The sequence below is a fragment of the Myodes glareolus genome, chromosome 11 (assembly GCF_982192425.1).
Source record: "Myodes glareolus chromosome 11, mMyoGla1.1, whole genome shotgun sequence".
In the NCBI taxonomy this organism is placed as follows: domain Eukaryota; kingdom Metazoa; phylum Chordata; class Mammalia; order Rodentia; family Cricetidae; genus Myodes; species Myodes glareolus.
In genome coordinates this window covers 38,984,436-39,012,025 of record NC_142036.1, presented here as the reverse complement: position 1 = coordinate 39,012,025, position 27,590 = coordinate 38,984,436, and the positions used below count along the sequence as shown (strand labels likewise).

At 51.9% G+C, this 27,590-nt stretch overlaps 1 protein-coding gene across 1 annotated transcript; it reads right to left on the bottom strand.

Moving 5' to 3' along the window:
• Positions 1-11,985: 11,985 nt before the first annotated feature.
• Zdhhc22 (zDHHC palmitoyltransferase 22) lies at positions 11,986-21,966 on the bottom strand. The gene is made up of 3 exons (XM_048449286.3): positions 21,652-21,966; positions 19,382-19,924; positions 11,986-14,553 (listed from the first exon to the last, which is right to left on the bottom strand). The coding sequence occupies exons 2-3, from the start codon at positions 19,905-19,907 to the stop codon at positions 14,288-14,290; spliced, it is 792 nt and encodes a 263-aa protein (XP_048305243.1). The 5' UTR covers positions 19,908-19,924; positions 21,652-21,966; the 3' UTR covers positions 11,986-14,287.
• Between the last annotated feature and the right edge of the window lie 5,624 nt (positions 21,967-27,590).

Below are 27,590 nucleotides of genomic sequence, written 5' to 3'. Positions count from 1 at the left end.
CCACTTGCTTGCGGGTAATTAAGACTCTACTGCCAAAATGTATAGTTAATCCCAAAAGAGCACAGGTACCCCAGGATGGTGGCTGTGCCCGGCTTCCTGGAAGGACACATTCTGTGGGGCCACATGTGACTGCTTTACTTCTCCTCTAAGAATCCTTCCTCATTCTTGGAACACGTGGCTTCCCTGTATTTCTGAGGGTTGGTTATGCAAGACATTAGAGGATTGCTTGAAAAAAGTCTGCATGATTCCTGCCGAAAACTTCAGCAGCTGGAGATGAGCAAGAAAGTGAGAAAAGCCCGTGGCATACCGAGTGAACACAGCGAGTGGGTGGAATCTGGCAGGAAACGGGTGGGGGGGGGCTTAAAAAAACACCCAGAGTGCGATTTTTGAGGCTCGCTCTTCTGAGGACCTTGGTCAGGATGAATGCTTGTGTTCTCTGCAAGATTTTCAGGAGTGGCTTGAGAGCCTCAGAGTAAAAATAGATGCTTTTAATTTTCCTATTGAGTTTTTATCTTAAGAACTGCAGTGGCCTTGGAAGAACACTCTATCCTGATAAAGGCCCTAGCAACAGCAGAACTGTGGCCTCTGTTCTCTGGGAGGAGTCCAGAAGCTTTGCCCGCTGGGTAAGCCCATGGGGGGCCCGGCACCCTTCATTTGGAGTAATAGTGAAAGATCAGAAACCCTGGAAAATGGAGATCTGCGCAGACCTCCTAATGGAAAACCATGTCTTCACAGAGGCTGTGTTAAAGTGGCCACCTCCATTGCTTCTAGAATGAATACATTGACCCTGGAGGGGCCAGAGGAGAGCTTCCCATAGGCCCCTGAGGGTTCTTTGGAATGAACTGAGAGCATCCTGTGAGGAGAAAGGATGTTGCATTTGTGAACGGAATCTCAAGAGAGTGCTGGTTCAGTAGGTAACCTAGCTAGGCACAGGTCTCTGCCCTTCTACAAAGGGCGTGGGGAGAGGGAAAATGCAGACATGTCCAGGGATGATAATATTTAAGAAGAATATAACTTTTGACAACATGTGATGTTCCTCAGCCTCCCTTTCTAGTATATGAACGCATTGACTCCTTGGGAAGGGATTTCTTTGACAAATCTGGGCTTTCATCCGATAAAGGAATAATGGAACAAAGCCTCTTCCCATGTCTGCTGTCAGTTTAAGAGCCTCTAATCAGCACCCAAGGGTGGCGTGCGTGCATGCGCGTGTGCATGCCCTGGTTGCACACAGGCGTGCTCATGGAGAAGCTGGAGCAGGAGGACCCTGGAAGTCTTCCTCTATTGCTCTCAACCTTGTCCTACTGCAGGCTCTCTCCCAGAACAAGAATCACAAGATCTACCTGTGGCTCCTTCCCCAGTGCTAGGGTTACAGTGCTTTGAATTCAAACTCCGCTCCTCGTGTTTGTAGAGTAAGTGCTCTGACCATCTCTTCAGCCCCTGGGTTCCTTTAGAAGTAGGAAGAAGGCGTACACGAACACACACCAGTCTCAGGACCCCCGGCATCTTTGACATTCGAGGTAGCCTGGCTTTCAGGCTTCAGGGCCTCGGGTGAGCACTTCATTCTACATGTTTTATTCTGCTGCCCTCTGGTGTAAGCAGGCTCTGGGCCTCTCTGTCTTGAGGGAATGGACACAGACATCCACCCACCCAAGCAAACTGGAAGGTCAGCAGGCATGACAAACAACCAATGGTCATGGGTACTCAGCCTGGAAACACAGCAGAGGCGTGGTCCGAGCAGTTGTCCCCTGCCCTGTGGCAGGCAGCTAGGTCAAGCTAACCCAAGAAGGAAGGCTCTTTCAAGGCTTCTCCAACAGATGCTCATCAAACCAAGGTGTAGGTAGAAAGAAGCATTCCAACCTTGTCCTGGTTTGTGACTCATACTGCATTTTCCAGGCTTCAGCTGTTCCCACACAACTAACACTGCTGATTAGCCTAGTCAGGTCGGATCACAGTGATGATGCCGTTTCTGCTGATAGCCAGGATGGGCCTCCTTGACCTGTCCACTCTGGGAGGGTTAGGATGAGTGCCACCTGACTCCACCACACTTCTTTTCACTGTTGCTGTTGGTTTTGTTCAAAAGAAAAAAGGTCTCAATTGCACAGAGCCAGGAGAGCAGGCACCGGACGGTACAGGTCAGACCCAAGTAGATTTCACTTTGAGGAACCTTAAGTATCCTTAGATACGGTCCTCAGCCTTCAGTTGCTTATTTGCCCCTCTCAAAGATTTGTATTCTCTAGGGCTGGGGATGCAGCTCAGAGGCAGAATATTTGCCTAGTATTTGAAAGGCCCTGGGTTTGAACTCAAGTACTGGAAATAAAGTGTTCTCCACTGGGAAGCCCATCTGGCCCAGGGAAAGCTTGGCTGGGGAAAAGTTCGGAGTTAGTACCAGGAGTGGTGCTACAATGCCTGCCTGTGATCCTGGTACTTAGGGGTGGGGCAAGAGAACCAGGAGTTCAAGGCCAGCCTGGCTACATTTAATGCTGCCTCAACATCAGCTCAACCACATCTGCTCAAAAGACCCCCAAATGTAAACACACACACACACACACACACACACACACACACACACACACAGTGTATTCTCCAATCTTGGCCATTTTCACCTCTGAAGGTTTTAATGATTTCTCAGCCTTCCCTGACCAATGCAATACCATTGTTATTTCAGGGCAACAGATTCCGTAAAATGTCAATATAGTTTGTGGTCCAGCTTCTGCCCTAGCCTTGTGATATAAAATGACGGCTGTTCTGGGTTACTTTCTGTCAGGTTAATAAACAGTGTGACCAAAAGCAAGTTAGGTGAGGAGCAGGTTCATGTGGCTTCCACTTCCAGGTCTCCCATCATTGGGAAAATCAGGGCAGGAACTCCAGAAGGAACTGGAATAGAAACCGGAGAGCAATGCTCCTTCTGGCTTGCTCAGCTACCTTTCCCATACATCCCAGGCCCACCTGCCTTGGGTGGCACCACCCACAGTGGGCTATGCCCGCCTACGTTAGCCTCTCACAGGCCGATCTGATGGAGACAATTCTTCAGCTGAGGCTTCCTCTTCCTAGGTGACAATTGCTTATGTCAAGTAATAAAAACTAAGGAGGATAAATACTAAAACAGGAGGACACCAGTGACTATTACACCTTGGATGGCTTTCTTCTCAGCAGGCCTTAGACACCACAGCCGGGTGTGTGAAGCCCGGAGAACTGACGCCTCTTATTTGCCTCTTTTATTTCAAAGATTGACACTTTGATAACCCGTGATGCAGATCAGAGTCCTCAGTTCAAGCCCTGCAACAGGCACAACCCCTGAGCTGCTGAGTTCACCACCCTCACACCAAGCTGGGGCACTGGGAGAGTTCTCAGGTGACTCCTGCTGGGTGACTCTCTACAGCCCCTTCTGGCCTCAGCAGCTGCCAGCAAAGGCGCCCCCACATCCTGGCTTGCCTGCTCCAGCAGCACCAAACACTTATGAGGCACTGTCACCCATCCTCGGAGTCCTGACACCTGAGCCAGGAGCTCGTGGGGAAGATGGTGACAGGAGGTGGTGCCTGGAGCCCAGGGTAATCCAGACCAGAACTGCAGGGGTGCTGCAAGGCTTGGAGAGCTGAGGCAGGTGGAGATGTGAGCTCAGACATAGGGTGAAGCACCCACAGAAAGATCCTGGGGAATAGCGTTTGCTTTTATTTATTTGTTCGTTTGCTTGAGACAAGGTTTCTCTAGCAGCTCTGGCTGTCCTGGAACTCGCTTTATAGACCAGGCAGGCCTTGAACTTACGGAGCTCTGCCCGAGTGCTGGAATTAACGGAGTGCACCACCACCACCTGGCCTGGTCTTATTTATTTAATTTTGATTTTGCTTTTTCTTGAGACAGGGTCTCACTGTATAGTCCTGTCTGGCTTGGAGCTCATGTAGACCAGGCTGGCCTCAGACTCACAGAGATCTGCCTGCCTCTGCCTCCCAGGTGAAGGGATTAAAGACGTGTGATACTGCACCCAACTTCATTTTTATTTTTTTAAAAAAGTTTTTTTTTTTTTTTATGTTCATGTGTGTGCGCCTGCATGCCACGGCGAATGTGTGGAGGCTTGGGGACGACTTTTATGAGTTGCTTCTCTTCTTCCACCAGGTGGGTCCAGGAGTTCAAACTTGGCTTCTTAGGCCTTTGCAGGAAGGGCCGTTTAGTGGCCCTAATCTTGATTTTTTTTTTTTTTTTTTGAGACAGGGTTTCTCTCTATAGCCCATGCTGGCCTAGAGCTGTCCCCAACCCTCCTGCCTCAGCCTCTTGAGAGTTGGGCTACAGTTGTGTGTCACCATGACTGACTGGAACAGCATTTCAGTCGAGGAAAGAGCATGATTGGAGGCCTGATGGTGGGCGAGAACGTGGGGGCAGGCCTCAGTCTGTAGCAGCCTCGCTAGCTGCATAACCCCGAAGGGCCTGCTTCCTCATTAGCCTGCTCGCTCCTATCAACATTAAAAGATTGTTAGGCCTTAATGTAAAGGAATTCAGTGTGATCCCCTGTGGTGAGCGCTCGATAGCAGTGATCACTAAGTGATCCCCGCAGGTGAACTGTGCAGATTAATAAACCGAGGGCTGGGCTGCCCAAGCTGGCCTCAGTCCAAGACCAGCTTCTGCTCTGTACTTACAGTCAGTTAGTCAGCAAATCGGTCAGTTCCCTCCCTGCCTCTGGCAGCCGCCCAGACACCCCGAATACAGCCCATCCTAGAGCACATATTGGAGAATACCTGCCAAATGGCCGGGCGCTCTGCGGCTTCCCAGTCCGTCCCAGGCCTCAACCCACCAGTCCCAGGCCTCAACCCACCAGGGCCAGTTGCCACCGAAGGGTCAGGACCGTGGCTGTCAGCCCCACCTTAGCTAGGACCTTTCATCTCACAGCCAGCCCCACCTCTCCCTCTCTGGTGACTCAGCCTTCAAGTCCCCGGCACAGTTTGCCCGTCCTTCACACCTGTAATAAAACCCCTTCTGCTCTGGCCTGCATCCTCACATACACCCACCGAGAGCTCTAGGCTTGGCTGCAGAGCAGAAATCCATGCCAGGTCACACCCAGACCAGTTTTATCAGACTCTTTGGGAGGGAGGAACTCCTCCCGACCCACGCCCATCAGCAATCTCTGAAACTCTGCGCTGAATGTGCAGACCAAGCGGGAGGTGGGGGCCAGCGCTCCTCAGGGTAGCGAGAGAAGCAGCTTGTGAGAAATGCAGAGTGGCCGGCCCCGCTGCGTTTTAAATAGGATTCCGCAGGGATTCCCAGAATCGTCAAGGGTCAGGGACACCACCTTTTGCTGGTCCAAGTACATGGCCGGGGATTTTACACCTATACTATCTCGTGTAATTCTCACATCCCTCTCAAAACTTAGGCTTCTTCTTCAACAAACAAGGAAACAAACACTGCCTCTTCATCCTGGAGTCCGCTTTTAATTAGCACCCACGTGAGGTGTGCGCTAGAGGTTTGGGTTAAAAACAGGCTAGAGGCTGGGGAAGGGCTCAGAGGCCAGTGGAATGTGGAGTTCAGGCTCCACTGTGTTTCTGGGCCACTTCCTCAGCCTCTCTGAGCCCGGGTTTCTTCTTCAGAACAAGGTTCAAAACAAGGGCTGCAGTTATGATTGGGTGGACTTCCCTGGGTGCTAGGTGAGAGCCCAAAGGTCTCTATTTTAACAAAGCCACCGGGTGGCAGTGAAGGAGGAAGGCTACCGGCTGAAGAGCGAGAACTCAGGCCAGGCACGGGCTCTGGGGAACCTGCAGAAGCACAACCGCTGTGCAGACCAAGCTGCTGGGTCCCCGCCTTCCCGGACAGGCTGCCTGCGCTACGGGACCAATGCAGAGTCGGGTCTCAGGTCAGCCCATTACAGGCAGTACGGATTTGGACCTCAGAGCACGCCCTTTCCAGGATAAAGTCCTTTGTGGCTTGGCGAGATAAACACCCGCAAGCTCTCTGACCCTGGGGTGGGTCTCAAGCAGATGGTCCCCCGAAGGCCGTGGCCTCAAGCGCGGCGGGCGGCGGCGCCCTCTTCCGGCGGACTCGAGCACTGCAGCACCCACCCGCCCTGCGCGACTGATGGAAACACCACCCCCACGCGTGGTCTTAGCGATCTGCAAAGGGGGCTCCGGGGTTCTCCAAGCGTACTGTTGTCTCCTGTAATTTAATTGTCTTTCCCGAACGCGTTGCTAATTAACTCCTTTCTCTAAGAGCCGCCGCACTCTCTCCCCTGCTGTTGTGGATTAATTACGCTGCTCAGGAGAGAGATTTCTCAGCCTCGGCGGGCTCCGTGGATGGGCCTCGCCGCCCAGGGCTGGCCTCCCTCTTCCATCGTCGTGCTCTGTTGTGCCTGGACACTGTAAGCAATCTCTACAGTCTTGGACTAAACACAAGAACAGCTTCCCCTGGTTCGTGCGACCTCTGCACCTCCTATTCATCCAAATCAAATTTAGGTTATTTCATCGCCTGTCTTTCCCGCTCTCAAACTATACACACCCCACTGCTTCTCCTCTTAGGTTCGATTCCCCCCTTTCACCCACCGTCCATAGCACAACATACTAGGTTTGTGACTGGGCAGGGTGGCCCAGGTCACATAGCACATTCATCCGTGCACAGAAAGGATTAGAACTCATTTTTCCCCCCGAGGCTTGGCCTTTGGGGTTTGGTCTCTCGGGACCAGACAGGCAGGCGTGAGGAGCAGTAATCTGTGGCAAAACGTATCATAACGCTTGTCTCTTTAGGGGTCATCCCAGCGACTCAGAATCACCAGGGACTCGATGTGGTGATCTTTGTGGGTGGGAGGAGTGGACTCACTGGCTGAGGAACTGTGAGGCCACTGTTCAATTCTGCCATTGCCCCCTGCCCAGCTGTCTTACCGCCCTGCTTCCCGCTGCAGATCTGGAGACGTCTCAGGCTGCGTCCCTTCCACGGCTCCTGCTGGGATTCCACCCTCCTCTGCCAGTCCAAACCTTCCCCAACCGCTGACTCTCCTCTCCACTGTCTCCCTACCTAAGGAGGCATCTTATCTCAAAAGGTTTAGAAGCAAAAGCTGCCTGGAATTTGAAAATATTTTGCAGGGAGATTCTAATGGTGAGGGTTAAGGCGTCGCAAGCAGGCCAGAGAGGGAGCATTCGGGGACAGGGAGGGCCATAAGAGTTTGCGCGTGGGACTGCCTTTTGTTCTAATGGCATCGTAGTGCTGAGTCCAGCTCCTCCTCCTTCACTGGGGTTCCGGTTTGGGGTAGTGCCGGACCCCTTTCTGCTTTACACCTCTGGCCTCAGTCTGGAGGATTTAGCTTGTGAGCCACATCAGCAGTCAGCCAAGGTTCAGCGGGAGGACTCTCTCCCAGGATCGTGGATGAGCTGGTGTAGGGAGGTCTTCTCTCGCAGCCTCCTCCCTCTGACCCCCACTTCCACCCTACTCCCCGCACCCATACTTCCTCTACCCGAATCTTCAGAAGCTGCAATTCTGCTGGTTCTTTGACAACGTTTGGTCTCTGTAGGGGTGGAGCCAGAAGGAACTCATACCTTTCCCTGGCGCGGGGGTGGGGGTGGGGGTGCGTGGGGGGCGTCATCCTAGAGCCTGAGAAGCTGTAAAGTGGTCACTGTCCCCAGTTTGCGGAGGCCGGGCAGACCGGCTTTCAGCCCTTCCGGGCAGAGGCTGAGCCTAAGGCTTCTGTCCCACTGATTCCTGTCACATTCTAGCTGTCCCGTGCGTACAAGGAAGGAACGAACCCAAGAATTATCAAGGGAAAAATTGACTCCTTGTTCTTTTCAGCAGGGAATTTGCTAAATGTTTACAATAATCCACAACGCAGAGGCTGGTGCTTGGAGAGAAAGGCTAAACACCAGAGGCTACACCACTATGAAGTTAGGCTCTGGCCACTTAGCTGTGAGGCTTTGGGCAAATTAGTAACTTCTCAGAACGCCCCCCCCCCTTTTTTTTAAACTTGGAAAATAGAGTTATGACAGAGCTGATTCTTCACAAGGTTGCTCTAGAGAATAAATGAGCTAATAAAGGTGAAGTATGTGAATGACAAGGGCCGGGCAGATGGGGGATGCCCAGTCATTGAGAGTCACTATTAATCCTGTTGAAAATACGTCAGCATGGAGTTGGGGCCAAGGACCCCATCCTCTCCATTTTTGCCTCCGAGGCTGTGCAGTGCAGGCAGAAGACAAACCTATAGGAGGAAGCAATCCCAGCAACAGAGAGTCATGGGAATTTTGCCCATGGTTCCAGACTAGTCTGGTTTCGGTGAGGCGAAGTCCTGTAGAGGAGCGAGAGGCAGGCAGGGTGGGAGATATCTAGGCTAAAGATAACTGGACTAAAGGAAGAATTGTGAGGGGCCACCAGGCCATTGGGCATAGAAAGCAACAAGGGACTGCCTTGACAGACAGGATTAGGGTGAGGGGTACAAGGAAGGGTCAGCCCCTACACTCAGGGTCTTCCCGTCAGTCATTGTCGTAGGAAGGCTTCCTTCCACTGTTTCCTGAAGCTATGCAGGAAGGCAGGGGTGGAAAGGAGTTCCCAAGAGCCCCTCTTTTGGCACAGTGAGTCGAGAAATTATTTATGTTCCCAGGCAAATTCATCAGCAGCGTCGGTCAGATTCCATCAGAAGTGGTCTCCAATATGGAGGCCATTTAGACATCAATTGGCGCTTTTCTCACCCCAAGGACACTGAGCTGAGACAAGGCCTGACTGCATAAAAATGATCAGAAATGAGACAGGGTTCTTGGGGAGCATGGCCCAAGGACAGGATCCCTAACTGCGGCTGATGGACACATCCCACACCTCATTGCATTCAAACCCTGACTTGCAAGTCCCAGAAATCTCAGGAGCCTCTCTGTCTATGCACATCCTTCCTCCACTCCCACCCCCAAGCCCTGCTTGCCTGCCTGGTGTGCGCCTATGGATCCTGCCTGCTCTACACGGTGCCGCCTCTGGGAAGTCTTCCAGCCCACCCACGTTTGAGGGGGTGCTGTACTGTCCTCTGGGCTCCCGTAGCGCCTTGTCCTCCCATCAGCCTGCTCCTGCTGCTGAATCACAACCGTGTGCAATTTGTCTTCCTCCCCGTGAGCTCCCTGAGGTCTCATTCATCTTTGCTTTTCTGGTTCTTGGCATCACGCCTGGCACAGAGTCAGAGTCGGTGAATGCCTGAGGAATGAGTGGAGTAGCTGGGCCAGCGCTGTACAATGACAGCGTGGAGGGTGGGCGGAGAGGAGCTCTTTCCAGGCACCTCCTGCCCCACACAGCAGGCTCCTGAGGCCACAGAGGACATCTAGGCTCTGCCTTCTCACTAGTGCAGTTGGCTCCTTAGTCCTTAGTCCCAGCACAACCTTCCTTCCTTTAAAAAAAAATTAAAAATCTCTTTTAATTGTGTGAGTCGGTATATGTTTGTTGGTGTGCCGCTGTGTATCTGTGCACGTGAGTGAAGGTTCCCGAAGAGGCTAGAGGCATTGGGATCCCATTGAGTTGGAGTTACAGGTGGTTGTGAGCCACCTGATGTGGGTGCTGGGACTTGAACTCAGGCCATCTGGAAGAGTGGTTTGTATTTTTAATCACCAAGCCAGCTCCCTAGTCCCTATTCCTCCTTTTTACCCGCACGGAGGGCACATCCTAAGTATCCCTGTGAGTATACCTGGAGGAAGAGCAGGACCACTTGGAGGACACAGGGCACAAATAGGAGCCAGGACACTTGGGGGTGGACAAAGGCACACACAATAACGAAGACTATGGAGGTCCCAGGGAAGGAGTTTAGCTCCTGGGAGCGAAGGGCCACCTTGTTGAAACAGAGGGGTCAGAAGTTCAAAGTTCTACAAGTTTTCTCTCCTTCCATAGTTTTATGTGCTCCTGGACCTAAGCGTGGGGGTGCTTATACCTTGTTTGATCAAGACAAGAGTCAAAACAGACTACACACACTGTCTGGAAGGGGATACTTAGGCACCGGAGGGTGTGAAGGACGGGGCGGGTGCCTTCCTCTGCTACATAGTGTAAAGTCAGAGTACCTATGGCTTCTGTCTAAGGTAGGTAGAGTCTTTACCCAGCTTTGGGGGTCAAGGTTATGCTGTGCAGTGTGATCTGTAGATGTCCCCCCAGATTCCTTCTTTCACCAACGTGGCAGAGTGGCTAGCGGACTATGACATGATCAGCTGCTGATAGGCCAGTGATAAAGGTAAGTACTCCTGTGGCCCACATCCTCAGCCTCCTGACCTCCCCGTCCCAGTGTCCCTACCGCCTGTCCTTCGAAGTCACCCGATTCACTGTGTCTCAGTGACAGTGAACTCAGCAGGCCATCTGAGAAGTGTCTCAAACCCAGGGCTTCTCTCTCCCAGCCCACAACCCTGCCTCCACTCAGACTCTCAGGCCACTCCATCTCTCCCTCTTCTTCTGTCCTCCAAGACTATTCTTTTTTCCTTCTTTGCAGTCTAGTACTGATCCTTCCATTCCAGAATGTCAGTGGCTCCCTCTTGTCCCACAAACTCATCACAGATACCCAGCTTAGTATTCAAAGTCTTTTCTGCTCATCCAATGACTCTTAGCTTTCGCTCCTCGTCACTGTGATGGCCCCTGAGCTCCAAAGCTTCAAGCATGCTCCTACCTAGAAAACCTTTCTCCTCCTCCCCTTTTTAAAAAGATTTATTTGTTTATTTATTTATTTATTATGTATACAAGGTTCTGCCTGAATGTATCCCTGCAGGCCAGAAGAGGGCACCAGATCGCATTACAAATGGTTTTGAACCAACATGTGGTTGCTGGGAATTGAACTCAGGACCTCTGGAAGAGCAGCCAGTGCTCTTAACTGCTGAATCAGAGATTAAGAGCACAGTGGTTAAGAGCACTGCCCTGCCCCTTTCAAACTGTGCAAATCTCACCCTTCTACCCAGATCTGCAAATGGAAACTCTACCTCATCCTGGCAGCTGGGCACACCCTCACTCTCTACCTTTCTGATCACTCCCAGGAGCCTCTTCCGGAGCAAAACCTCCACAGCACCAGTGTTTCCTGAGCCTGCAGTGTGCAGAACATGGCACTGGGCACATCTGGGGAATAAGTGATGGGGAGCAGGCACTCAGTAGTAATTGTTGAGCCTCATCCCAGCTAGGCATCACGGGTACAGGGTTGAAAAGGGCAGGTGTGGTGTTGGCCTATGGGATGGACAGACCCTGATCTCTAGAACATGCTGAAAATGGGCTGCCTGGTCTGTCAGGGTTTGCCTGCTGGCTATGTGTTGGTCTGGGCTTTGATGGGCCACACAGAGTCAACATTTGCCCCTTGGGCCCATTGGTCCAGGTCTGTGTGTCTTTAGGATGTTTCAGAGGCTCACACCCTGCAGACCCAGCACCCTCCTGGCTTCCCCCAGTGCTGGCAGCCCAAGAGATCAGGAGGCCGTGGCTTGTCCTCAACTAGCCTGCTAGCTGAGATGAAGAAGAAGACGGCCTCCATCCTCTTCCCTGCCCACTCCTCTGTACCAAGGAGGAGGGAGAGGAAAATTCTCAGATGACATCTTCCATCCATGATCTCTTGTGATTCACAGACCCCAGTGCCGTAGGCCTACCTCCCGCCAAGGTGGAGAGTCACACTACTGCCCCACTGGATGGTCACAATAGACTTGGGTGTGTGGAGAAGGAGGGAAAGCTGAGTCCTGGATTAGTGCCAGATTGTTCAGGGAATCCGGGGTCTCTAGGGAGAAACAGGGGTACCAGAGTGCATTGTTCAGGGAAACTTACTATAGTTCCTTACTCACTTGGACAGAAATATTCTTTTTTAAAAAAATTTTATTCTGTGTGCATTGGTGTGAAGGTGTCAGATCCCTTGTACCCGGAGTTACAGACAGCTATGAGCTGCCATGTGGGCGCTGGGAATTGAACCCGGGTCCTCTGGAAGAGCAGCCAGTGCTCTTAACCACTGAGCCATCTTTCCAGGCCCCAGAAGTATTCTTAATCATTGTAAATCAGCATCAGCACATGCCATTCCTGCAACCCTGCCACCAACCAGACGATCTAATTAAATACAGTTGAAAACCACAAATTTTATTGATACTCTTCATTAAAAACAGAGGGCCATGTACACAAGTCTACCCATGTACCATACCTGGCACATTCCCCCTGGCCACCCCTCACTGCTCAGCATTTAGGAGCTGGCCTCCTGAAGTTCTCCTTTGTCCATTCTGGGATGTCAGACTTCACAATGCTGAGCCTGGACAATGCAGGCCTGGCTTTCAAGTTTGACCTCTAGGGTCAAGAGAGCTCCAAGGCCTGAGCTGGCCAGGCCTCTCCCACCCCTTGTTTCCCCATGCCGCTAACGGGTGGCCAGGATTGTGTGTGAAATCAGCTCTAGTGGAGGAAGTCTGGACTCCCCTTCAATTCTGCCGCTTATTTTCCCTCCAAGGGGCCGACTTCAACAGCTGCCAAGGCAGCAGAGTGGAATTGTAGGAATGAACTGCCCTTGATGGGGGGAATCTAGATTGTGAGTGACCGAGACTCAGCCCGCAGCTGGTGCTTGATAACCGCAGGCAAGATGAACCCATGGGAGACTCAAAAAGATGAACGCTGGAGGAAGGGAGTGAGCAGGAGAGACGTTACTCCATTAGCCCTCTGGAGGGCGCCAAAGTAGGGCCTGCCTAAACTCCTCTTAAGCTCTGTTCAAGAATTCAGTCTTATAGAGCGATGGCGGGGGTCGCTGGGGCCATCCACTGGACACTGACGGCTGTGGGCTTCAGCCTCAACGCCTGTATGAATGTTGGATTGGCCTTGAGACCAACTCTGGAGAGCGTTTTTCTGTGGCTCCCACTCCTTCATATGCCCAGGGGTCTGTCTGGTCCTCTAGGTTTCAGAATTCAAGTCAGCACCCCCATCTAGAGCTAGTCAGACTGACAAGAATGGACTGGCAATTGCACCCCCATACTCCGCCATTCCCACTAACCCCTCAGGGCTGGTTTCAGGCTTTTTTTCTCCCTACGACTGCCCCCACCTGACCCTAACGCAGTTACACCTCCCTGTCCTCTAGCGTCTCTAGTGTAGCCCTTCTCAGTGACTGCTAACATGGGGAAGTCTCCAGGATGGCTGGGCTGGGAGCAGAAAGTCTGTGCTCTGGTTTTCAGACTCTTCCCATGCTCACCCCCCACCCCCAATCCGTCTCATGAAAGCCTGTGACTCCCAGGTGTCTCTAAAGCGCTTGCCCTTGGGCCCAGCAGCAGAGGACAATAGAGTCAGGAATGTCAAGGAACCTCTAAACTCACATAGAACAAGAACAAAAATCTCTTTCATAGCACTCCTGGCAGACAACTGCCTAGATCCCGTTAAAATACCTCCAAAGGTCAGTTTGAATACTACAGGTAGTATTCAAAACACTAGATGGCTTTGGTTGCAAGAGAGTCAACCCATTTATCCCTCCATCCTTCCCCTCCAATACTTACTCTTCCTCTGTGTTCATAACAACACTCCTCACCCCCACCCCCTCTTAAACACACACACACACACACACACACACACACACACACACACACGGTTATATAAGGCTATGTAGAAATATGTTTTCCTTATTACTTATGGGTAACTCCCCTTTCTCTCTCCCTTCTTCCCTTCCCAATATCTAGCAAAAATCTAGAGGCTGGAGCTCAAATGCCAGAGGAATTCCAGAGAAAAGAAGTATCCAGTTAAATCCTGGGCTGGACAGGAGTGGCCAGCTGGAGGAGGCGGGGCAGGGAGCAGCATTAAAAAATGCCAGGCTATTGACTGTTATGTCTAGGGGAAAGGCCTTATACGTGGGCTGAGCAGCCAGTGCACACGCTGGGGCTATCCCTTCTAGAGGATGAGTGTACATCCACACCTCTTCCCATTTCCACTAGCAGCTGGCAAAGCTTACTGGACTGCCATCCATGCGTGCTAACTGTACCATTTACCAGCCTCCAGGTCCTGGGGAGTCTCCTACCAGCATCAAGAATGGAGTCTCCGCTATCAAGACGTGGAGAAGGCCTTTAACAGAAGTGGTGACACCTGAGACGTGACAGCGGATGGGCCAGGCAGGGGATGGGGGAAGGGCTTCCCAGAAGATAACTTGAAGCAGAAACACCCTCATAGATTAGCAGCTACCCCCCTGGTTGGGTTGTGAGCAGCCTAGTGATGCCCAGGTGGTCATTTCCCCTCCATGTCAGAATGCACCTTTATATGAATCCTCTGAGTGTTGAATGTCTAGGATGGATATGAGGCCCTTCCTAGGGGAGGGTGTGGTGTGTCACAGGTGGAGACAGGGGTGCTGTGGTCTTACGTTCAGACTGAACTGAGACGGAGAAACGGCAATGGTACTTGCCAGCTATTTGTCCTGCTGCTTGGAGCTTTCAGTCCCGACATTGAACATGGGGACCAGCAAGCCCAGCAGCCACCTCTTTCCGAAGACCTCCTGTAAGTTCTTGCGCCAGGGCCTGGCTCTCACCGCCACCCCCTTTCGAACCTGGTAGCGGGTCTGCCCCCGGAGGATCAGCAGCAGCTGGTGGCAGCAGAAGCCGGCACAGGCCAGGCCGACAGCAAACCAGAGGTAGAGCATGAGGATGACGAACATGTCAGAACCGAGGACAGCTCCTGCGGGGGGAAGGGAGACACCAGACCGCTTTACACCCAGGCCACGTACCCAGGCCTCCGCGCTGGCGCTTTCCGCGGCGAGGCGAGGAGAAAGGCTCACGAGCTGGAAGTTGAGATTTGTAGCAATCTCAGCTCTGCAGCCTGGGAGACGGTGGCTGAGTTCCTTGCCCCAAGTTTTCCTTAATGCTGACGGCTCCTGAGGAGAGGGGAAGAACCTGGGGCCTAGGGAGATGGAGAACAAGCTAGGTGAGCTCAGAGAAACGGGCCCTCAGCATTTCTGGTCCAGTCTAGACTGCACATTTCCCCAGAGGCAGAAATGCTCCCCCATTTCACTTTCTGGATTGGAAGCGGGGTGTGGGGGGGGATTCACATGAGGAAAGAGGAGAGAACTTAGGACCTTAAAGAGGGAGCTGGCACCTGGGCAGCTGTCTAGACTGCAGTCAGTTCTCCGGATGAGGCTGGGAGCACTGTCTGGGAGGATCTGAGAAGGCGACAGCATGATGGAGGACAGGACCCTGTCACGAGCTCATGTCACGAGCTCAGCTTCAAGGGCAGCACACAGAGCCGACTTAGAGAACAAGTTAGTCATTAACGTTAACAAAAGGAGTCACTGCAACACTCAGTCAAAGCTGTCCTGACAGTCACGTCTGCGGGCTAAGGCTCTACAGAGGCCCCGAGGCCATCAGTTCAGCACCCTGACAGCGGGACAGCGCCCGCTCTACACCTTCCAAACCCAGCATTTTGGACTTTTTTCTTTCTTTTTCTTTCTTTTCTTCTTCTTCTTTTTTTTAATGGCTGGAGAGACAGCCATGGGTGCTGGGAACCGAACTCTTATGTTTTTGGTTGTGAGCCTAGCCTTTAACGGCTGAGCCATCTCTCCAGCCCTTCCTGGACTGTTTTTTAAAAGTCCACTAGTCGATCTCATGTGCCCTTGGAGTCTGAGGTGGGAAGATTGGTCCATGCTGGGGTTTGAATCTCCCAACCCTGTGGAATCGCACAGGATTCTTAACCTCTCTGAGTTGTAGGTTGCTCATCTGCAAAATGGCTATAATAAGGTTTCCAGGATTGCAGGGGTTTTGGAGTTGCCTGCGTTGTGGCTTACACCCAGTGCTGAGTATCAGGGCTCAGAGGAGGAGAATCAGACCCTCCAGCCTTCCCCCATCTTGCCAGGGTTTGGAGTCCTGTCTGGGCTGCAACTTTGTTAGCTGTCGTAAATTCATCTACCTTGACATGCCTTCCAGTCAAGAGCAGTGGGCTGAGACTAGAACTCAAAGGCCTTTATCTCTCGGCTGGGCAACCCCACCACCACTTCCTCCAGTGAGGCTGGGGTGCCTGCTCCAAGGATGTCACTATACAATCCATATATCTCTATGGTCTCCCCTTCCCCAGCACCTCTTTGCCCCAGCCTACTTCTTCCCAGGCTCCAGTTTCTGGAGTCCTGAGAAGTAGGCTTCAATACCTGTTAGTCTGATCCATGGTGGATTCTGCAGCCAAGATGAATCGATTTGCTAGCTTGCTCATATGAAGCCTCTCCCTCAACCCTAGGAGCTTGGGTAGCAGGAAATTCTTTGCAAAGTTAGAAACAAGCAGGTCCAGAAGCCCAGAGGACAGAAATCTTGCTCCAGTTGGCATCTCGAGAAACCCCTCCACCCTTGTTGGGGTATATCAAAGAGACAGACTCAAATGGTCTGGGTCATCCTGTAACCCACTTTTTCCTTGTCAGTACAAATTAGCTCGGGCAGCCATGTGCAGGACAGAGACTCCTGGGGACATGGCGCCCTTCCAGCTTGAGGGAAACTGATGTGTGAGCTAGCCCTCAAGCCAGGATGTAAGCGCCTCAGAACTATCGAGCTCAGGTCTGCCTTGCAGCTGGGCTCCAGGAACAAGCCAGGCAGATGGAAACCGTTTCCCACAGGTTTCTAAATCAAGGCATGAGGCAAAGACTTTTCGGCCTTTTGCTGGCCCCATGCAGCATCTACAAAAGGCTATTCTGGGGACCTGCTTTCTTCCTTTCCAAGTGTTTGAAGTTACCTGGCCTGGCTGCTTCAGCAGCTCTAAACTATGTAATAATAGTTCCTCTTTCAGAAAACTCACAAAACTTCCTTAAGGGGTCTGAAAGATTACGTCATCTCCTTTCCTTTGTCCTTGCCCTCCCCCCACAGCCATCTCTAACACTTCTGCCGAACCATCCCCCAGCATATTCCGTAATAGATTTGGGTACAGGCAGTACCCCTCCTCCCAAAGAGGCCGATTCAACAAGGAAGCAAGACTAGACAGGCAGGGTGGCAGAGTAGAAAAGAACGAACCCAGAATCCAAAGCTGCATGGCTCAGAAACAGCTTAACCTGGTGGAGCCTTTGGCTCCCTAGCCTTGGGAAAAGACAAAAAGTTGTCTCCCAGACTTGTGCTAAGGATTGGATGCAGCGAGACACATCCAGTGGGACTCAGAATAGGTACTCAACAAGGTCTAGCCACCTTCTTCTCCTACTGGGTCTTCTAGCGGCATCTACCAACTGACACTAACCCAAATGCCATGGTACACGCCAAATGGTGTCATCTCCATTCTCCAGCTAAGAAGGGGGCTCACACAAATGACACAAAGCCAAAAGGAAGGAACGCTTATCAAACTTCCTCAACTGACCTTCTCCCTGGCATTAGCAGAGGGCCTGGAGTTTAGTGGCATCTGCAGTTTTGGAAGTTCCGCTTTTAGACCCCCCCACATAAAGGTGGGGGGGCTTTCAGAGCCCCACTTACAACACTCTCAGGTACTAGTGGCAGATCTTGACCTCAGGGGTTTCTATTAAGCAACTGCCTTGGTATACCCTCTTGTCCACCTGTTCTCCTAAGAGGTAAGAGGGTTTGCTCTGGACCATTTGGACCAGGAACTGGGTAAGGAAAGTCTCAAAGGAGGAAGCTGAAGAGGGGGGTGTATGTATGTGGAGAGAACCAGGGAAAGGTGGGAAGAGTTAGTAAGGGAGGAAGATGAACAGGGTGTGTATGTATGTGGAGAGAACCAGCGAAGGATGGGAAGGGTAAGGGAAGAAGATGAATAGGGGGTGTATGCAGGTAGAAAGGGCCATGGAAAGATGGGAAGGGTCGGTAAGGGAGGAAGGGGAGATGGATCTGGTGATGAGAAGCCTTGAATTCCTTTCCTAGTAGACATGGTGGAGGATGGCGAGACTCATTCTGAAGCCAGAACAGATGCCTGGGCACTGAGGTGGGCATGGGCTGCCTCTTTTCTCCTATCAGATCAAGGCAAGAGGCTTCCTTTCTCCCATATTTCCCAAGCCTAGCACATATGGACGGGCCTCACGCCAGACTTAAATCAAACCATTTCAAGGTCCTCCTTCTGGAACCACCCTTTTTTGTGGTTGGTGAGACGACTTGGGAAGAGATGTGTAATCAGGTTCTCTGGCTCTCCTCAACACTCCACCTGCCTGCTCTCACACTCCACCCCCAGCCCACCCACCTGCCCTCCCCCATCCTGCTTATTTCGGTCCTGGCAGCCTCCTATGCCAGCGCCAAGATCCAGAAGGTCCCAGAGCTCCAAGTTCTGGGCCCAGCTTCACCACCAGCCCTCCAGACATTTCCCATGGCTGGTCCTCCCTGAGCCTCTGTGTTCCTACTGCCAAATGGCATGATAGTTCTATGTCTGGGAAGAGCTGGGGTATAGATACAACAGAGAATGAAATGAGGGCTCCCCTAGGGTACAGCCAATTTTTTTTTTCAAATGTCCAGTCCAGTCTGTCTAGTCCAGTTCGGTTCAGTTCAGTCCAGTCCAGGTGCATCAGGACAGTCAAGTTCTCTGTAGAAATAGTTGTTTTTCTTTGACACTCGAAGGTCAAGCAACAGTGTTTGGGAATATGGGAACTGAGGAAGAGCACTGGATTAACCACCTGGCTAAAAGCCAGAGATAGTTACTCCAGGGAAGTAAGCCACTACTAGGCAGGTCATTTAGTCCCAGCTAAGACTCAGTCTCTTTGTCTGAGAAATGGATCTAAGAACACCAGACACATATCTTGTGTGCACACTACTAATGGCTGGGGAATCAAAGTTCAAAGCAAGGAAAGAGTGGAAGGAAATGAAGCAGGGACAGATGCCAAGGCCAGGCAAAATAGAATGGCCACCAGGAACAGAGTCTCCCAGGGCCAGGTATCATGGGATGTTCCTTGAGACGTACTATTCAAACCACAGCCCTTATCATGGTACCCGTATGAGCACCCTGTGCCTGGCTCCAGCAGGTGTCAGAGCCTTCCAGAGGGTCAGATCTCTCACCAGACTGGATCTCTAGAGTGTGGACTTGCAGCCAGGGAGGTGGCTCTGAGATACCTGTCAACTGCGGAAGAACCTGATGGGGTCCAACTCAGGGGATGGGAGGCTGGAGGTTGGAGGTTGGAGATTGGAGATTAGCCTTCTGCTGAGCACACCCTGAAGTCAAGTTTAGATTCACCATGGTTGACTGCTGAAGGGATATGTTATCAGGACACGGGGGGCGGGGGCCAGGGCAGGCCAATGGGGAACATAGCATGAGCTCTGAAGGAAAGTTGTCTGGCCTGAGAGGCGTAACAGCTTGGTTGGCATAATTTTTTTGAGTCACATATAGTATGAAAGATGAGAAGGGTCAGGGGAAATAGAGCATGTCCAGTTAATCTGAATCTCTGACAGATTACAATCTGTTCTCTTAGCATTGCCTCCTGAAATACTGGGCCATAATCATACCAAACGACTGTTTATCTGAGACCTGGAGCTGAATACCCTGTGCTTTTATTTGAAAAACTTGGGGTTGAGCTAGGAGGCCTCATTTGCTAGACCAGCCAAGGCCCACTCACCGGAGAAGAACTGGCTGATCGAAGTGGGCAGGAGCGTGAGGAAGGCCAGGGGGTGGGCAAAGGAGATGGAGAGGACAGCTGAGATGTAGGCCACGCCGGCCACCATGGAGTAAAGACAGGCCAGCGACGTGTAGAGGCAGAAAAGGATGAAGTTGCGCATGTTCCTGCTGCCAATGCAGTTGCCGGTGAAGAAACAGTGATGGTCATGCCTCAGGGTGACTCGGGAGCACACTCGGCAGAAATGGGTGCTGGGTGGTGGGCACTGAGGTCGCTGGGATGAGGTTCCCTGGCAGGTGCCCAAGTCGTCTGGGGAATTCTGGATGACCAGGACGTAATTGCCCAAGGCATTGGCTGAGAGGAACAGGAAGAGTGCCCCGTGAAGCAAGGCGGGTGAGAAGAGCGGGGTGGCTGTGGGGTCCTCACGCATGCTGGGCAGGAAGAGGAAGATCTGCAGGACGAAGGTCACCAGGGAAATGCAAAGGAAGTAGGCGGGGGCCACCACGTTGAGCAGCCGCAGGGCCAGCATCCTCCTCGGTTACATTCCTATGGGGTGCAAGGAGAGAGAAAGCCTTACAGTGTTGTCCAGAGTCACCTGGTGCTCTTCTCCTTGCTCAAAGGATTGATGGGCTGTACACAAATCTCTCAAACTCTGCCCCTCGGATCAACCTTTCTGGTTTCCCTAATTTGGGACCAAGCGGGTTAGAGACCCAGAGACTACAACCGCCTGCCTCTGGCCAGACCTACTTCGGATGAGTCCCTGTTGCCTTGGGGTCATGGAGGTCAGGCAGAGGAGGGATAGGGCCTGGTTGCCCTCTGGAGTGATTGCGTGTGGGGGAGGGGTGGGGCTTAGGAGCCGAGGGGTGGAAGAGCTACAGTATCACAGTAGTGGAAGCCACCCACTTTTGGGATCTCTGACTGAGGCTTCTCTAGAAGGAAGAGAAGGATCTAGTGGGGGTGGAGAGACCGGTTCGACTCTTGGAAATCCTGGTTCACCCCTCCCCCCACTCCTATCTTGAGCAAAGTTCGGTGACCTCACAGCTTACCCAAGGCTTTCTGGAAGGAGTTGTGCTGTGGACCATGGTGTGAGTTCTCTTGTGTGCGACTTTATGTGTTATCTGTGTGCGTCTGGGTTTGTGTGTGTATACCCATCCCCTGCCACCTGGCTTTTTTTCTTTTAAAAATCAATTAAACAATCGATATTGTTCAGGGGCTGGGTAGGGTGGAGGTATAGCTAGAGGACTTGTGCTAGCGGGTCCTGATCGGTTCATTTTCCAGCCGCTGGTTGCCCTGACTGTTTCTATAAAATCTTTGCAAAGAGTGTTTTCCTTTGAGGCAATGAAATTGAAATCCCCCATTCGCACCCGCCTTTCGCTTTCCTGGCGGGAGAAACCCAAACAATCCCCAAGGCGGCGAAACCCTTTCGGAAGCCAAGAAGCCCGTCCTGGGTGGACTAGTGGATGCGTGGCAGCTTTTCCTGGGATGACAACCCTACGCAGAGCCATGCAGCCTCACCTCCTACAGCCGGAGCCCCTGCCCAACTTCGAGTACCACGGGGAAACAGCTTCTGTGTATCGAGAAGAACTTTCCAGTGATCTAAGTAATCGACCAGAACGAGGCACGAGAAAAGTTCTGGGAAGGTGGTTGCACCCAGGATGGATGGACGCCACGGGGTCTGGGTTCAAGCTGTACCGTCCATCCGGGCTGAGACATTGGTCACCTTGAAATCTTCTTTGCAGGTGACTGTGCTTACCGTTCTGGGGACCTGCAGTCTCTCTGCACAGCTGGGGCGCAGTTCAGGGCATGACTGAGGGTGATCGCTGGGGACTCAGGGCCCCCATAGCTATCCACTCCCGGAGGCCACGGGGGCGCTGCCCACTTAACAGAGCCCTAGGTGCCGGGATCCGGAGAGGGAAGCAAGTGTCTTCCCGGCGCCAGTCGCCAGGGGGGCGCGGGAGCAGCCTCCAGATGCGCCGCTGCTCTGGGAAGGCGAAGGACAGGGACTGGGGGAGTGCGGGGCGCCGGGTGGGCAGCTGCAGCCGGGGCCCTGAGTCCCGTTAAGGCCCGCATAGAGTGCCTGGCTGCAGGAAGTGTGGGGAGCTGTCCGCTCAGCACCGGCACCAGCCCCACCGGCCTCTGAGGGCGGCACCGGAGCCCTGCGGACCCAGGCAGCGCGTGCACCCACCGGTTCCTCCGCCACTGCCTCTTGGACGCCCGGGCAGCCGCCCCCCGAAGCGGCCGCAGCGCCGCAGAGGACTGGGGAACGAACTCACCGAGCTCGGATCGCGACAGGAGGAGCCCCAGACGCCGGCCCTGGTTTTCCCCGAGGCTGCAAAGTTGTGGGCTCGCCCGTCTGGCTCGCAGCCTTCTCACGCTTCGCTTCGGGGACTGGGCAGGTAGCGGGGGTGTGGGGAGGAGGAAACGGGTAGCTGCCGCCCTCCTACTTGGGCGCCAGAGAGTGGGGGCCTGGAGGCGGCGGGGATGGCAGCTGGGCACCCCTCTGCTCCGCCACCCCTCCCTCCGCTCCTGGGGGCGGTGCTCTGGCCACTGGCTCAGCACTGAGGACTTGCCCCCCACATCCCCGCCCTTCTCGGCTCCCCCAAGGCGGGTTGTGTCGCCTTTCCTTACCGCAACCCCAGTTCCAACTGGGAGGTGGGTATTCAGCCCTGATGCAGAAGCTCCAGCCATACCCTGACCTCCCCTCCTCCCCTCTTCCTGTCTATGACCCCTCCCTGCTGTCGGCTAGGACCAAGGAAACCTTGTGTGTATATTGGGGAGTGAGGGGATGTGGGTTGTTGGAAGCTGAGCTTACCAGGGCAGCACCCATGAAAATCAGCATTATCTCAGAAGGTCTGTGAACTGAGGGTCAGGCTCCCTGGGTGTTGATATCCACCATTTACTGTTTACTGGGTGAGCCTACATTCCAGGGTCTTCTGTAGAATAGAGGATTGAATGACAGTAACTGTGGAGCCTACTTGGGATGAAGACTGTTTGTGTCTTAGACCATCATCACTGACACTACAGATTGGCCCTTTCCTAAGTAACAGCCACTGTACTGAACCCATGACATGACAGCTGCATGAATCCTCCAGGAAGATCCCTGAAGCTTGCTGAGCCCCATTCTAGGGCCAACAAGGTGATGCTAAGTCACACACCCAAGGTCATGCAGCAGGTGAGTGGTGGGGCCTGGATTGGAACCTGGTTCTAGTTTTCAGCCTCTGCCCAGTTCAGCACCACCTGGGGACCGGGGGGGGGGGCAGCTTTGATTTGGGAGAGGGGAGGACAACAGGGTTACATCCAGACACCAACTGGAACCTGAGCTTCTCCTGCCCCTATCTATCTCCTTCTCATACCTATTCTCATGTGTGGGCTATAAGACAGCAAGGGGGTGGTGACTCTAGTGTATGGTGTGTGTGTGTGTGTGTGTGTGTGTGTGTGTGTGTGCATTCATGCATGTAGGGGGAGTCTAAGACCATGAAACACTGCAAGAATATCCATGCTTTTACTAGCCTCAGTTTCCCAAACTGCCATGGCTCCCACTGCTGCCTTCTCCACTTCTCTGTGTGCAAGCAAACATTAAAAAAAATGCTTATTGGTGTCTCAACTGGTTGATTAAAACGAGCAGTCCTTTGAAGCGAAGGCCATATGCCGATCGGCTTAGCCTCTATTTTTGAATCATCAGACACTGTTTTCTCTGTATTTTATCAGCATACATAAAAATAAAAAAGGGGCCAGGAAATCTTTTCATGTTCTAAAAGGATCTTATATATGAGAGGAAGGACGGCATACCAGGTGGTAGCTCCTGAGAATCTGATGGCCCAGGACAGACACGAGGAAGTGCAAGAGATCTTTTTCCTGCCAGGCCAGCTCTGAGTCACGAGCTGCCTGCCCCCTTGCACAAGCTCTGCCTGCTTCTCACACAGGCTCGGGATGGAGGGGACCCAAAGGGCTCAGTCTGGGCCGTACTGACTGAAAATCTCCATTCCTTAAATACCTTGAGAGTTGGGTGTGCTTCTAATTTTATTTTGTGTATGGGTGTGTGGGGGGAAGGTGAGTGGGGTGTGTGTGCGCACGCATGTGTGTGTATGTGTGTGCTGAATTAGTGTGTGAAGGGTAAAAAGAAAGAGTTAGGCAAACGTGGGAAGATGTCAGTGGGGGAAGGGAGCAATCAGCCAGGAATCCAGGATACAGGCAGGAATGGACAGGATAATTATTTATTTAGAAACCAAATTTATCAACAGAAAAGGACATTGGAACTGGAGTTCTAAGCCCAGTGTAATGATTCCTAGGCCCCTTAAGCAGGAGGAAGAGCAGCCAAGTGCTTTGCCCCTGACAAAACCCCATAGGGAGGTCGACTTGAAACTTCACTTTGATTCTGGCCCTGAGTTAAACAGATAAAATTTCATTGCCACTTCCCGGCCATATGAACTGGAAAAGGTGGCTCAACTCTCTGCACTCTGCATTCTCAACCCTAAGGAGAGAACAGTGTCCATATCTGTGATGATGGCAGACCGGATGCTGAGCTGAGGCCCCTCAGGACCAGAGGGACACCACAGCACCCCTCTCTCTCATCAGCCTCCTCTCTTCCTTCTAGGCTCCTATCTCTATCTCTCTTCTTCTCCTTTCTAAAATAAGATCTCCTATCCTGTATTAGAAATATTGGCAAAGGCAGTGTCTCTAATTTGCCCTGAGCCGACCAGAGTTAAGCATTCTGGTTGACAAATCCATACTTATCTCTCTAGAAAGAAAAACCTGTGTTTTGAGGTTTTGAAATGTCTGGCGAAGACAACTTTGCCACTGCTCTTCCATCCTGCCACCGCCCACCCTGGCAATAGCCTTGTTCTCCACAAACAGTGTCAGAAAGTAGTTTCTAAGCCACACTCTCTATCGGCCCTGTCATCTTTTCTCATAGCTGAGCTGTGACGGCCCCTGCAGCGGCTCCCAAGGGGGCAGGAATCAGGCAAGTATCTGATTGCTGTCGCGCACTCTCCTGGAGATACGTGCTGTAAACCTTGCAATTCAGTGCTATTATTTGAGTGAAATAAACTCCCCTCCAAGTGGCAATCATTCCATTTTGCCACAAAATGCAGTATCCAGAGGAAGAAAATCCACGAAGTGAGCAGTTGCTTCTCCCCGGGGTGTCAGACTTCCCATACCTTTAGATGGAGGCTTTTCCTCAATGTAACAAACAGGGGCCAAGAACACTGACAGGGTAAGGCTTCATTTTCACGCTCGTAGCACAGGTGGACCATGGAGAATGGAAACTGGGGTCTCGAGATTAACCAATAGCCTGAAATTAAAACGGTAACAGACAGCCCTAGACAGGATGCTGCTACATCTGACAACTAACCACAGCCTCTGGGAACCACAAAGTGCTTCCGAGCCTCAGAAGGCTTAAGAAGAAGATGCTATCCCTGCCCTCCCAGCTTTTGGAAACCATCTTAATGTGATCTTCATCTCAGTCAGCCGCACACTTCGGAATTGGATTACCACAGAATGTCTACCTGGAGGTGCGACTTTACTCCGCCCACACAGCCTCCGTTCTAACAGCAAGTGCATTACTTTGATGTAATAAGGTAGCAGCCCCACAAAATTAAACTCTCATTCCATGAGACTCTCAACAGCCCTGTAAGCGAGCTGGGAGGAGACGCAGTATTAAATCCGTTTTTCTTCCAAGAAAACTGAAGTTGTAGTGGTTTGCTGCCGGCTAACTGGTAAACCTCGCCTGTTGGAGTCAACATGTGACTGAGAGCTGGGCATGGTGGTTACATTCCTGCAATCTCAGGCGTTGGGAAGCAGTGGCAGGAGAATTCAGGACTTCAAGGCTATCCTCTACATATCCAGTTCAGGGCTAGCCTGGGCTGTGTCTGACTGGCTCAAAAAAATCAGAACCAAAACAACGAGCCAAGCAATAAATGCACATCCCTCCTCTATGTGATTTACTAGGCAAAGGTTTCACCAATACCTGCCTTTCCTGGAACACGACATTTGCATAAAGAAAGCAGATTGGTCACATGCTGTCCAGAATAAGACCTGCCCCATCTCCTCTTATCTAAAACGGCACTGCACCTTCACCCATATCCCACCCACTCTGATGTATATATCCCCAAGAGCATTTGACTCCACTTGACTGTTTGTCCTTCTTTATTAGGATGAATGCCAACTCCCTGAGAGCAGCATGTGGACTATTTAAGTCACTCCGTGTCCCCAGTGCCTAGCACAATGTTGAGTGTGTAACAAGTGCTCAGCACTCACTAACTGCCAAAGTGAGAGAATATAAGACACACACACACAGACACACACACACACACACACACACACTCATCGGATGCCCTCAGGGGCTCTGCTGCTTGTGGTACTAGAGAAGGTGAATGTGTCATAGGTGCTCAGCATCTGGACCTAAATGTCAAGGAAGAAACAACAGGGCTGGGTGACAGGTAACCCCTCAGCTCTCTCTGGTGGTAGGATGCCTCAGTGTGAAAATCTTTGCTTAGCTTGGGAGAGCCCTGTTTGCAGTGCTCAGGTCTCGGAAGGATGGAGGCAATCTTTCCCCAATTAGCCACTCTTTTCTGGGACCACTTAGGCAGCGCTGGTAGGGATTGCTGATGACTGGGGACCAGCAAGCAGCTCAGCTCAGAGGTGGGGGTGCTAGCAGGAGTAATTGGTTCTTTCATCTCAGAGCATGCAGGAGGTGGGAGAGTATAGAGTGGGGAGGGGGTGAGAGGGAGGCAGAGGGCAGGCCAGAGAAGAGGGGCCAGGAGAGGAGTGGAGATGGGGGTGGTGAGACTGTGCTTGTCCGGCACCCCACAGTCTTTGTCTTTATGATGAAGGATGTTCCAGAGACACAAGGGAAAATCTTTGGCCTCTGCTGAGAGCCCTCCCATGTCAGGTGTCCAGGATGGGAAGAAATGAGGCAGAAGGCTGACGTCTCAATTCAGGAAGGAGGGAGGGAAGACCAGAGCAGTGAGGTCACCGCAGTGTCCTTAGCTGTTCAGAGGCTGCCCTTGTGACCAAAGAGCAGCAGGCAGCACACTCCTCCTGTCTCTGGCCCCTCCCACCTCGCTCTTGTGTCTCAGCAGAGAGGCCAGGGCCCAGGAGAGAGGCAATGTGGTCTGAGGATGAAAGCAGAAGCATTTGGTGCTCACTGACCTGTACACAAATCTCTTTATTCCTATTGGTTGTCCAACCTTGGGATCTCTTTATTCCTATTGGTTGTCCAAGCTTGGGTGAATTCCTCTGCCTCCCTGAGCCTCCAACTACATCTTCATGAAATGTGAGCCTATTGAGTTTAATTCATTCGTCTTTATTATTTGCTTGTTTACTTATTTCAAGATAGACTCTAACACAGCCCTCTAACTCGCTGTCCCTGAAGATGGCTAAGTCCTGTTGGTCTTCCCGCCCTTACCTTCTGAAGACTAGGGTTACAGGTGTGTCTAGTATATGTAATGCTGGAGATCAGACACAGGGCCTCCTGCACACGAGGCAAGCACTCCTCCAATCAAGCCGCATCTCAAGCTACCATCATGAGTTTTTGTTTTTTTTTTTAAATATTTTTTATGGTTTATTTAACTTTATTTTATGTGCATTGGTGTGAAGGTGTCAGATCCCCTGCAACTGGATCTTCAGACAGCTGTGAGCTGCCATGTGGGTACTGGGAATTGAACCCAGGTCCTCTGGAAGAGCAGTCAGTGCTCTTAACCACTGAGTCATCTCTCCAGCCCCCCATCATGAGTTTTAAGCAGCAAAGACGTCACTTCAGGAATACCTTTCTATCTGATGCGGCCTCTAGTTTCCTGTCTGCACAATCCTGTCTGCCTTAGGATGCTTACTGTGGACATCTTTCCTATGTGTCTTTTCCTTTTTCTCTTTCTCTTTTTGAGACAGAGTGTCACTGTGTGAAGTGACTGGACTGGAACTCACACTGTAGACCAGGCTGTCCTCCCACTCAAAGAAATCCCCCTGCCTCTGCATTCTGACTGCTGGGATTAAAGGCGTGCATCACCAGACTGGCTGCTATATCTTTTGTTTGTTTGTTTGTTTGTTTTTATCAATAATCTCAATGGCAGGGTCTTACTGGGCAGCATTTTTGTAGCCTATACCCAAACACAGAGTCTACTTTGGGGTGGGGAGGAGCTCAATAAGTATTTGAATGAATGAATTACAACTAAGTACAACTGTTGGGTGTGGTGGCACACATTTTTAATTCCAGCAC

Bases quoted from the DNA above. Each gene is read 5' to 3' on its own strand.
- Zdhhc22 (XM_048449286.3), bottom strand. From the start codon at position 19,907: ATGCTGGCCCTGCGGCTGCTCAACGTGGTGGCCCCCGCCTACTTCCTT. The intron at 14,554-19,381 runs GTGAGTGGGCCT...TTCCCCCCGCAG, and splicing joins GATCAGCCAGTTCTTCTCCG to GAGCTGTCCTCGGTTCTGAC.